Source organism: Passer montanus, unplaced genomic scaffold, assembly GCF_014805655.1.
Source record: "Passer montanus isolate IOZ18808 unplaced genomic scaffold, ASM1480565v1 scaffold55, whole genome shotgun sequence".
NCBI lineage: Eukaryota > Metazoa > Chordata > Aves > Passeriformes > Passeridae > Passer > Passer montanus.
This window is the reverse complement of record NW_024370485.1, coordinates 1,470,197-1,482,844: the sequence shown is the minus strand read 5'-3', so window position 1 is coordinate 1,482,844 and position 12,648 is coordinate 1,470,197. Positions and strand designations below refer to the sequence as shown.

General features: G+C 45.1%; 1 protein-coding gene across 3 annotated transcripts in view; it reads left to right on the top strand.

The window, feature by feature from the left end:
* Positions 1-12,648, top strand: part of CACNA1I (calcium voltage-gated channel subunit alpha1 I) — a 164,541-nt gene that overhangs the window by 119,158 nt on the left and 32,735 nt on the right. For all 3 annotated transcript variants that reach the window (XM_039725615.1, XM_039725617.1, XM_039725616.1), the window contains 2 exons: positions 3,727-4,030; positions 5,399-5,793. In XM_039725615.1, coding sequence (XP_039581549.1) covers positions 3,727-4,030; positions 5,399-5,793 — 699 coding nt within the window. The remainder of the gene's footprint in view (positions 1-3,726; positions 4,031-5,398; positions 5,794-12,648) is intronic.

The following is a 12,648-nucleotide window of genomic DNA, read 5'->3' as shown; positions in this document are numbered from 1 at the left end:
GGAATCATATGCTAGGTGGAATATTTTCTTTACCTTTGGTGGAGTTAGGCCAAGGAAGTATTTAGCCTTCCTGCTACCTTCTTGGTGTATGAAGCATCTTTTGCAGTATATAGCAGCGCCACCAAGTCTAGCTCGATATCATTTGTCTGCATTTTCTGTCTGAATCTTCATGTAGAAATTATGACCCCTCTTTAAGTCTCATGAAGTATGACCCTTCCAGCCTTTATCCTTCCCGCCTTCTCCATGTTTGGAAGGCCTGGCTTTCTAAGCAGTCTTGTTCTGACAGTCGTACTTTAAGCCCTGACTCTTTGCTTTTCCGCTCACATTCTAGCCTTGGCTCAGACTTACTCTTCTGGGGCTGGATCTCTGCAGCTTCTGTCTGGAGCTGTGCTTTCATCCATGACTTCATTCCTACCATGATATCTGCAAACCCCTACATGAGGGCATTACCTGCTACTGCTCATATGGCAGGAAGAAGGCTCCACCACCTGGATACACTCCCAGCACAGTCAGAAATCCTGCATAGATGTGCTTCTCTGAGGGGAAGGGTGCTGACTAACTGTGGCACTCAGTGGCCTCACAGAACAACCTGGGAAAAGCATTTTATGTGTTCAGTAGATTTTAAAATGCTTCCCCCTTGACCAGATATCATGGATATGACATGAAGGAAGGAGTGCTTCTTGCTGTTGGGTCAGTGTTTCACTTGGGTTTTCCAGCTTGAGGTCCAGGTGTCTCTGACCCCTCTCCAGCTACTCGGCCACTGCTATGGCTCCTGGACTGGAGCAAGCTATTCTGAGCTCTTACACTGGTATCTGCATTGCAGCACTCAGAGGCTCCTTGAAGGGCTCTGTGCTTACATGAATGGGCCTCAGAAGGCAAGCTGGATATCCAGGCATAGGTAGTAAAAGTAATTGACAAGTCAGGATCTGCAGCACTAGTCAGATTTTGTCAGATATTGCAGAGATGAGGCTTGAAATTTGGGCTGAATGAGGCCAGGATCTGATTTATCAAAGCACACCTCAGTCTCGGGGCTGAACAGGACCCTGTGTTGGGACTCAGAAGCAAGGGTCTCCATCTGCTTCTCTCAAATGCTTTGACTCCATGTCTGACTCTGTCTCTCTGCTCAGCCAGATGAGATGAATCACTCAATTAGAAGCCTTCTGGGACCCTTCCTGTCCTTCTCCTAGCTGGGAGGCAGTGCCAAGCTCAGCAAAGACTGAGAGTTTATGGACTTGCCTGTGGTTTTAAAGATTAATCAAGCTAATTTACTTTGTGTTTGATGTGCTTTTGTGTTTGTCTAGCTAAAAGAATAAGGACTGGGGAGTAGTTCCCATATCCAGTCCTCTCGCTCCCCTCCCTTTTTGTTCATCTGGTGGGAGATGGCAGCAAATGGTGCCTGTGAGGACAGGGCTCAGGGATGTGAACCTGAACCCCTCTCCAGAGCCAACCCTAGGCTGACAGCGCAGTCCTGGTGAGGGCATCTCAGCCCTCAGCTCTTCCTCTTGTGGCCTAGAGAGAAGGTGTTGCAGGCCCTAATTGCTTGTTGTTTGGGAGTTGTGGGAGGTTGCAGAGTACGGGGCAGTGTCACAAGTGGTGTTCCAGAAATGCTCACACAGCTGGTGTCCATCTCCCTGCCCTGCCTCACTCAGTGCCAGTTGAGGGACATAACCAAAAGAGAAAGCCCAGATGAGTATCATGCTGCTGAGGATTGTGCATTGGAGAAGAATTTGGATTCCAGTAATATGCTCATCAGTTAAAATAAAACATGCAAGACATCACAGACTAGGGAAAGTGTTGGGTGAAGGCAAAAGAATTGGAACGAGGCATTATTTCAATTTTTAAGGCTGCATGCTGAAGCTGAAGGAAAAATAGGCTGAAATATGGGGGAAGGAAAGAGAAGAGAAGGGTTCAGTGATGAAGGGGAACAGAATTAGAACAGCTTTGAAGGGTGCTGAGAGGAGGAGGGGGGGAAAAAAGCCCTTTATTTTGAGATACTTTATTGTCCTTATGTTGAATGTGGTTGGAAAGAGCTTCATGTTTCAAAGGGTTATTGAGATGCTAGCAGGGACATGTCCCCTTTCAACAAAGGGCACCTGTGTCCAAGAGAAAGGGTCACCCAGAAGGGCAAAGCTGGTCAGGGGGGCAGTAAGGGCTATGAACTGAGGGAAAGGCTGCTTGGATAGGTAAAACAAGCTCTGAGGTACTTCCTGAAATAAACCTTTTTTCCATTCACAAGCACTGGGGTCAGTTTATCACCACCTTTGCCTGCTCTGTCCCCTTTGCTGGAAAGGCTTTACAGGAGAGGAGACGTGTGAAGACAAGGTCAGGGCTGAATCCTGCTGTATTTCAGAGCTGTTTGCTTGCAAAGGAGGGACAGTGAGAGGAGATGGGTCCTGTGGGGTTCATACAGGAGAAACTGGTGCCAGGGTGCCCCTTAGCAGGGATGCTCACAGGTCCAGGGGAAGCAGAAATCTTGGTGCTTAATCTCCTCCCAGGGGCTGCCCCACGGTGTCTGTTTCAGAGCACTGCAGATGGAGAGTCCTTGTTCAGAGTTTAGGCTCTGCATTTTATCAGTGCCCTATTGACACAGCACTGCAGGGAGTAGGCACCAATCAAGGTGTCATAGCTTTTGAAAACTATTTTGAATGTAGTTACTAGCCCTTTTATGTATGAAATTCTCATCATATTGAAACCCAGGATTTATCCTCTATCTGTCTATCTATGGATAGATCTCCTGGTGGAAATTAATCTCTAATTTCGTGATATGTAACACAGGGTGAGTTTATTTTGCCTCTAGAACTCTCAGCACAAAGAAATGCTTGCTCCATTTTATAAATAGGAAAACTGGGGTTTAAAGGGAGCAGGCAAGTTTTAAATTAAGCCTGGTAGATATTTGGGCTTCTGTATGGAGAATAGGGAGAACTTGGGCATTTTGTTTGCTCTTTCTAAGAAATTGGGAGTATGTTTTTTACAGTTTTTGTGTTTGAAATGACAAGCCTATGTAGGCCTGAGGACAAGTTAAAGAAGAGCTAATATATGTCTGGTATCAGAAGAATAGAAAATAAGCAAGGAAGCTTGGCTTTAACAGACTACTCAGTGTCCTTCTAAAAAAGTACACGTTTTATTTGCAAAATCTTTTTTATTTCAAAAGCTCACTCATTTCAAGAAAGCCCCATCTCCCTATATGGAGAATTAAGGTGCAAATGGTAGAAATCAATAACATGCCCCAAGTATACTAGTATGTCATTAAAATGATCTGAGAACACTGACATTTCTTCCAAGAAGTGGAGACTATAAATGGCAGTGCATGATTTTTCCAGTCGTAAATTAATTAGCAGAGGAGAAATCAACCAAACTGGTTCTCTGTCTCCTACCTTCTATTTAACACAAAGAAGAGGGGAAAATAAAGTCCAGTTTTCATTGGATTTACCGTTTGTATGTAACTTATAAGTGATTGCTAAGGGTCCCAAAACCTGTTGAAAGCTGGACCTATTTCCTGAATTTCAATGCATAGCTTTAAATTCTGCATGGAAATTATGTTGAGTGAGCTATCAGAACCAAGCTCATGCACTCCTGGCTTTCTCTGAAACCTCTCCTCCACATGCAGACTGATTCCTGCTCCTCTGTCTGCCTCCAGTCACTTCCTCTCCTCTCTCCCCTTACATTCCTTCTCCCACATGTTCTTTCTCATGCTGACATTGGTCCCTTCTCCTCCTTTGCTGCTAGGTGGGCTCCTTCTTCATGATCAACCTGTGCCTGGTGGTCATCGCCACGCAGTTCTCGGAGACCAAGCAGCGGGAGCACCAGCTGATGCAGGAGCAGAGGGCCCGGTACCTCTCCTCCAGCACCGTTGCCAGCTACATGGAGCCGGGAGACTGCTACGAGGAGATCTTCCAGTACGTCTGCCACATCCTGCGCAAGGCCAAGCGCCGCACCCTGGGGCTGTACAACAGCGTGCAGAGCTGGCGCCACGGCCACGAGCCCGGCCATGCCAAACCCGGCGGCAGCAGGAAAAGCCAGAGGCGCCACAGTAAGGATTGCCTGGGTAAAGCTGGAAATGCCAGTGGCAGAAATGTAACTGGGACCATCTCCATGTGCCATCTTGCCAAAGGACCTGTGCCTATAAAGCACAGAATTAAAATTAACACTGGCCAATGAGCGTGGCACTGTGGCCAGCATGCCAGACCAGCAAGGTGGGGGTGACCAGCAAGAATGGGAATGGAACAGGGCTGACCAGCAGGGAGCATGGATAATCCAGATCTGAAACCCAGAGACCATAAAGAGATAAAGGCATGTAAAGGGCTCCATGTCTGGTATAGCCAGGCATTGATAGCAGTTTGGGAGAGAGAAGAATTAGGGGATATAACAAAGTGGGGCAAAGAATTGGATCTGGTGGCACAGCAGGTCTCCCAGAGCTCTCCTCCCAAAGTGAGTTGCTTCCAAACCTCAGGAGAGAGGCAAAGAGAGTTGCATTGCAATAAGGTGTCGCCTGAACCTAAGGAGTGATGCTGAAGAAGTCTGGTTGATGTGCAAGGACAATGGAGACAATTTCTCTTGATGGCAGCACATGCTGTTGCGTAAAATTATACGTGAAATATCATTTAAATTGGGTCCCTGGCTGGAAAAGTCACTGTAAAAATGATTTCATAGAGTTAGTATTAACTGCCTGCTGATGCCTTTCCTAAGTTATGCTCCCATTAACAACCAAAAAGGCAGATTTTCCTTCAGCATGTCTTGCATACTCAAACTTTCATTTTCTTTACTTGCTGGGAGAAAAGTTTCTGCAGGCTTCATGCACTATGTTAATGAATTAATTGCTTTATTTCCCCCGGTGTCCATTTGATCTTCCAGGCCAAAATGGAGGATCAAGGAACACAAATTTAGATTTCTCTGGTTCATAGTGCACACTGTCAGGAGGAAGTATTCCAGTGTTACCTCTTCTGGCTTCTTGAGATGCTTTGCTAATGTAGTTTCTCTGATTTAGAGAGTTCAGTTCAGACTGGGGGTTCTCAGACCCCACTTGTAGCAGTTCAGGCCAAAAGCAGCTCTCATGGCCACTTCTCCCCTCAGGTCCCACTTAAGACAAGCTCATGAGTCTCAAGCTATGATTTCTGCATGAGACAAAGCAATTCTTTCTCTGATGGACATGCACCCCATTCAGTCTAATCAAAGGCAAGCTGAAGAGTACCGTGTGTTTTGGACACACAGCCTGTCAGCATAGAGCTCCCAATGGCAACAGCTTCCATTGCTGCCCTTGAGATGACGTGTCAGTGTTTAATCATCCCCACAGCTAAAAAGCCCAGTTACCCTGTCTAAATACCCAGAAGCCAAGCAGGTGTCCACTTTGAATGTCTTTTTCGTATCCTCCTTCTTTAAGCAGCACCATTTCTCTTTCCAGGGCTTTGCCAGCAGCACAACTCTCTTGGCTGCCCTCCTCAGGGCTTGGTCCAGCCCATTGCTGTGACAGCAACCTCCGATCCCACCAACTGCCCCCGATGCCACAGGGCAGAGCACGAGGCATCCAGAAGGCTCTCAGTCCTGGATAGTGCTGGCTCAGACCAGGAGGATGGAGGAGCCAGTGAGGGGGAGGGCAGCCAAGAGGACCAGGGTGCTTCGGCGCTGGAGAAGGAGGAGGAGCTGGAAGAAGGAGGACGGCTGAAGCTCTGCAGTGACATGTGGCGAGAAGTGAGGGTCAAGCTTCGAGTGATTGTGGACAGCAAGTATTTCAACCGTGGGATCATGATTGCAATCCTAGTGAACACCATCAGCATGGGCATTGAGCACCACGAACAGGTAAAGCACCTCAGGGCACAAGGTGGGCAGCGTGGACTCCCCCTGCTGGGGGTTATGGCCTTGCTAAGCAGCTGATGCATCTTGGTGGAGGCAGAGACTGAGCAATTTGGACCTCAGACTGCAGCACAGATGGTCCCAGCGTGACTTTGGAGAAAGCCTCAGGATCTTGCAGGGTCTCTTACTTTCTTGTACCTATACTTAATTGCCTTGTCTCTCTCTCCGTTTATTTTCCTCTTAGCTCTTTTCAATCTCTCTCTTTTCCTCCTCCCTGGTCATTCGTCCCACTGTTTTTCTTTTTTGCCTGTCTCCACATTCTGGCTGCTTCTCCCTCTGTCATCCTCGTCTCTTCCATCTTCCTCATCTCTCTCACTCATTTCTCTCTTCATTAGCTTACTGAATCCTTAGTCTATGTGGTTAATTTAATGTGCCCTCTGGGGATGTCAGAGGCACTTCACCAGCATCTCAATTCAAATCCATCAGCTTGCTAGCCTTCCCAACTTAATTAAGAGATGTCTGAGCACATTCTATCTATACAAGAAGGCTAAGAAAGGCACCACCTCCAATCTCCAGTCATTCTGGGGGCTTAGGCTGCTTGAGCCTTTCCTTTGCCCTGAGAATAAGAAGTGATTGATAGGTCAGACACAAGCATCAGGTGTGGGCACAGGCTTGACTTTCACACCAGTAGTTTGCAGGCAGCTCTGAGTCAGCCGTACACTTTATCCTAATGGCAGACTTGTGAGATGAAGAGCAATTGTGTGCCCTCATTTTATAGCTGGGAGACAGAGCCTGTGTCTACACTGTGATGTGCAGTGCCAGCATCAGAGGGGGTTAAGCATGCTCATTGCCTTGTATCTGCATTGCTGGTTGGTAGCTCTGCTGCACTTTGCATTGAATAGTCCATGCTGTACATCCACATCTCAGATCTATGCTGCCAGTCTGAATGTCACCAAGAGTCACTCCATGTGTCTGCCCAGATCACAAAATAAGAGATTGCTGACTGTATTGAAGCTCTGGAGCCAAGGTGAAGTCTGAGCACAGTCTCAGGCAGCAAAGAGACAGGCAGTGAGCCCAGTTCAAGCAAGGCACTCAGATTCCTGTGCTGTACCAGGATGAAGATACCTTCAGACCCACAGTATCTTAAATTCCCTGTTTGAGGCAACACAGTGTCTGAGGCAGTATTTGAAGCCTCAGATGTCTGGATCCCACCCACGTATCAAGCTTTAAACCAATTTTCAAAGCCCAGCTAGTTTCTGATACAAGGCTGTGACACCTTAATTTGATCCCAGAATTCAAAACTGCACTGGCTGCTTCAGTACCAGAAAAATACTGGCAGGAGCCCAGAAGAGAGGAGAATGAAGAAGACGCTGGAGGGGTTGACTCATGGAAATAGATAAAAAAGAGCAAAGTATTTATCACGTAGCAGAGAGATGACTAAGGGCTGGAGCCCAGGACAATTTGAAAACTGCCCACTGGTATTTTAAAGATGTGATCACTAAGCAGGGAGAGCCATTGTTCATCCTGGTTTAATGGACACAGCGTGAATAATAGTTTGACAGAAGAATACTTGAGCTGGAGATAGAGAATTCACTCTCATGTTCGGGCTATTGTATGTGCAGATTTAAGCCCTTCTAGGATGCCTCTGCTGTGTTTGTGCAGCCTGCAGCACAGTAGGATCTGCCTCTGCAGCCTTGGGGTTTCTCATAGCAAGTTCTTAATGATAGTCCTTAAAATTGTACTATCACTTTTTATCCATAAGTAGTTGGGAAAAGCCTATGACCCTGCATGCTGTTTCCACCAGAAGAGCTGTCAGCCAAACTGATCATAACTGAAAAGGGTGGTGCAGCCTGATTATTCAAAATGTGTACTCAATTCTGTTATCCTGGCACAAGAAGACTAAAACATATTCAGACCATACCATCAATTTTGGGTTCTTTTCTGCCAGCAGTTAATTCAGAAGCACAAAGACATTTGTACCTCCCTTTGCTCTCCTCAAGTTTTTATCAGACCATGCCATCAGTACATCTTAGGCTGGTGCTTCATTGCCTACTTATTTCTCTATTCTTTCTCTTTTCCCTGTTGTCTTTTCTCCTAAAAGCACAAATTTTCACAGAACCAAGTCCAGCAAAGCCCCTCTGTCCACCAGGATCTGTGCTTTGCAGGGTGATGCCGTCCTATGATTGAAGAAGATTCTGTTGCTTCAGCTATTTCATCATGTGATGTCTTCTGACCCAGAGCTAATGCCTATGGAGACCTCTTGAACTTTTATTTTTGTGTATATGGGCTGTCACAAGCCTAGCCACTCTCTGGGGACATACCTGGCTGGGCAGCTCATGGCATGTGTCAGCAACTTGCCACTGCACTTTTTTATAGGCTGTTCACCAGCAAGCTGACCAAAGCACCCACAGCCATCAGGTGAGGCACAAATTTCAGGCTTATAAACACACAAACTCAGGGGACAGAGCACATGTGTGAGTGCTGCCCTGTCTTGACCAACAGACAGAAAGACATGAATTTAAACTGTTTGTTATAATTCAGGTGTTTAATATTCATGGTGGCTTTCTTCCAGGAGACTTAACCTCAACAACTCAAATAACTTTACTCATATTCAAATGACCTTGGGATTTGGCTTCATTTGGCTTATTCATCCTGTCCTCCATCCAGTCCTGATTGTGTGGCCAAGGCAGCTTCCATCTGCATATATATTTCTTGTGAGGGAAATCAGTTCATTTTAGGAGAAACTGCATTTCTATGAGTCATTTTCAATCCATGATCGTATAACAAGATATCATTTGTAAACAGCTATGTTTATTTAAATCCATCAGTGTGCAATATACCATGTAATATTCTCAGTATTAGGCCTTTAGATATTGCTGAGACATTGCATAAGCCAAGACCCATCATTTCAAGCTTTGTCCTGCTTGAAATAGTTTTAGCAGTTCTTCAGATCTGCCTCTATTTGGAAATGTCTATTTTTAAAATCCAGTGTAGAAAATATTAGATTCTTGTGGCTGTCCAGAATAATTCTTTTAAGAGGCTTATTCTTTTCTTAATATTCACAGTGGGTCTGGTGCTGCTGACTTTTCTCTCTTATTCAGCATGAGAATGAAAAGCTTGTCCCAGCTGAATCTCCCAGACTGTCTTTCTCATCATGTATTTCTTGAATGGCCTGTTGGATTCAAGCCTCTCTGCCATTAGCAGCCACTTCAGACAGCTGAGTGACTTGGTTTATCTTCTCCGGTATCTACTTACAGTTTTCCTTCGTACATCAGATCAGTTCTTTATGAGGTCTCTGTGTGTGGATTAGATGATGATCCTCTGTTTCCTAACTAGACCCATCCTGTGGATCAGTACCCTCATATCCTTTAGCCTGTGTGATTTCACCTTATACCAGCATTTATTGCATTCACAAGTTCATCTTTTACAGTTATTGCTTCTCTTTTTGTTATTTGCTCCTTGTCAGAAACATTCAGCAAATGTCCAAGCCAGCTGACGTTTAGTGAGGATGGAACAGTCTCCCTGGAGTGGTAGATGAAACCACACTACCTCAGCCTTGTAGAATCAGAGTATAAAAATAATGTAATCCTGCATTGGTTGGGGGGGAGGGGGGATTAAATTTATGTGAAATTTGGTATGTTCCATAGCTGATTTTTATGGCTCTTCTAATTATTGCCAAGTGACTTTGAAATTGAGAGTAAAAATAGACAGGCTGGAAAGATGTCTTTATGAAATATTTCTTTTTTGTGATCTCATCACAGAGGCGGTGATGTGTAGGTTCAGTAGGGCTGGTCTGCATAGGTCACATCAATTACTCTTCAGTTTCTAGACAGTTGCAAATTTACTCCTGGTTAGGAGAAACTTTTCCTGTGGGGGCTTCATGGTGATCTGTATTTTCTTAGCCTTTCCTGTGATGCAGGAGTTTCTGTCTCCTGCCAGATAATGGACTAATTATATTTTCAGTCAAATCCAGCAAAAGAGCTGAAAAGTTAGTAAGAAATTGAAAGGGAGAAAAAAGCTGAGCTGCTGCCCTCTATTGCCCCAGTTCTAGTTTCTGATCATGGGACAGGAGTGCTGAAGTAAATCTGAATAATATATTTTGCTCTCAGTATTTGATTTACATTGTTAGAGATGGAGGACATTATTCCACAAAGATGTGAATTAGATTGTTTCATGAACTGGGAAAGAGATCCATATAGGATAGATTAACCATTCTGGTTAAAATACTGTCTCTGGACATGCTTGCCCCCTGGGATCTCTTCCCCTTCAAACCACCCTCCTTACCCCCATGCTCAGCTCCCATAATTATGCTCAAGTTTCACTTCCAGGGTGATGGGTTAATCAGTGTGTCCTGTCTTGGCAATGTGTCCTGTCTTGGCTTGTGGGGACATTTCTGGTGTTCCTTTCTTTTTCTTGGACTAAAGTAGCCTTGAGCTCAGTTCTTTCCTTGGGGATTCTTCAATTTACAGTATCTGGGTGAACCTGGGAGGAGGAAGGGTTTAGATGCTGAATGCCTGCATGCTGTCTGTGGGAGCCTGGGGGGACCTCACAACTGAGAAACATTCACTGTGTTGGAGAACCCATGTGTTGGTAGGAAGAAAAGGAGAGAAGCAGTTTTCCTCTTTGCTTGTCCACTTCATCGAGTTCACACTTCCCTGGCCATAGAAGGGACCCCTGCACCAGCGTCATTGTCACTCCCAGCCACACTGCCCTAGGAACAAGGACATCACCACACAGGACACAGCCCCTGGTGAGCCCCACCCTGCAGCCTCGGCCCCCAGCTGACAGCTCTCTGCACTCTGCCAAGTTAGCTCCATCTCCAGAAACGGCTGCACTGCTGGGTCCGCCTTAGTGCCTCTCCATCTGGCTCCTCTTTATCAGCTCTTTTTTTCCTGAGTTCATTTCTTTTGTGTTGCTCTTTCTTTCCCAGCATTTACTTCTTTGCTACACTATTTGAAACAACTCTTTCTTTCATTCTCTACTTTCATTTCTACTTTTCATTCTCTACTTCTTGTGGATGCTAGTGAGTTTAATTTTTTTCCAGCTTTGTTTTTTGATTTCTGTTTTTCTGCTTTTATCTCTGCTTATTCCTTCTTTCTGTCTTTCTTTCTCTGCCTAGTCTTTCCTGTCCCTCTGTCTAGCAAGGATGCTTTGCTGGGGCTGATTGATGCTCCATTAGAAATAGATTAACAGGTGAGGATTGACTAGAGAAACAGATGTCAAGGAGGGAAGGAGAGACAGAGGAACAGGTGACCTTTTCCACAAGCAAGATGCAAGCATGATTTTTCAAAAACCAGTTGCTCCCTACAAGAGCACAGAAGAAAGTATGGAAAGCAGAAAGGAGGAGAAGCCACCATCATAACCTGTTGCTTTTTTGCATTGCTTATTTTCACTGACATAATGGTTTGATTCAGATTGAAACTGGCATCTCAGTTTAACATATAGACCTCATGTTCTCAGCAACTGTTACTGCTGGGTCTTGGTGAAGTGATCTTCATCTCTCCCTTCCCACATGCACTTGCTCATTCCTTCTCTCTCTTCTCTTATCTCCACTCCTTTCTCCATTCAGGGTGGTTTTCAGATGTAACTATAGATAGAAATTGATCCATCTCCACTTTTTTTTCATTTTAAAGACATGGACTATTTTAATAAAAAGCTGCAATGAGGAGTGCAAGAAATTAACAAATGTCATGAGAAGCCAGAGATGTGAGGAGCAATTTCCAGGTCAGTTGTTCACCTGGAAGGATCTTGGCCCCTGGAGGCCTCAGAGCAGGGGTTAAAGCAGACCCCAGCTTCAGGCAGAGAGCCAGAACCAGAACTGCATTCCTCCCTCTCTTCCCTTTCCACCAGCTGTATAGGGAACAGGCATAGCCAATGCAAAGGCCACCCTTCAGCAAAACAGCAATTTTGCAGACCATGGGGAGAGACCATGACTTCCCTTCTTTGTGGGCACTAATATTGATTTAATGCTAAAAATATTGGCTCTGACCTGCAGGGACTCACTTTTCGTTTCCACAGTGCCAGGAATGCCTGTCCTCTCTTGCTGTCTGCAGCAGACATTTGCAGTTTTCTTGTTACCATCCATTTTATGTGATGCTTAAAAGAATGGCTTGGTGGTCAGGCACAGCTCAGACCAATGCAAAGGAAGATGCACCCTCTTTATTTTTCAAAAGTCATCTTGTCATTCTTGGATTTTTCACCTTGTGCACTTGCCTTTCTCCTCTTCCTGTTCATTTCTCTGTATTCTTCACCCAGTTCTTCTCTCCCTGTCCCTTACAGATTGGTTTTAGCAGTGTGGTCCTCCTTGCTGCTGTCTTGCCTAGTTTGATAGTTTCTTCGGTAATTATTGAGACCACTCTGAGGATAGAATAAGACTGATGGAGCAAGACCAGGAAACTAATGCATACAAGGGTTTGGTGGGGAAAGGGGAAGAGAAAAATGGAGAAGTGGAAAAATAGAGGGGAAAGGGGCAGATTGGTGCAGTAATATTTAGAGGAAGAAGGGAAACTGTTTTCCAGTCAATTAAATGTTTTCAAATTTTTCAAGAGGAAAAAAAAAAAAAAAAAGAAGCCAGCTACCTGTGGAAACCTCAGAAGAAGAAATTATTGAAGGAAGAGGTTGACTGCAAATCAGCAGAAATACTTCAAGAAATACTCAAGTTGTTTGCCCAAAACAAAGCATCCTTTAACCAGGGGAACGGGATCTGAGGTGGGATGTAGGAGATGCTTGGTCAGCCTTGGCTGTGTGAATGGCTGTGAGGCTCCTGATTGCCTCTAGTGAAAAAAAAAAAAAAAAAAAAAGTTGTTAGGGATCTAATCTATGATGAAGGTAGCAAATCTGCAAAGGAATTGGAGTGCAAGT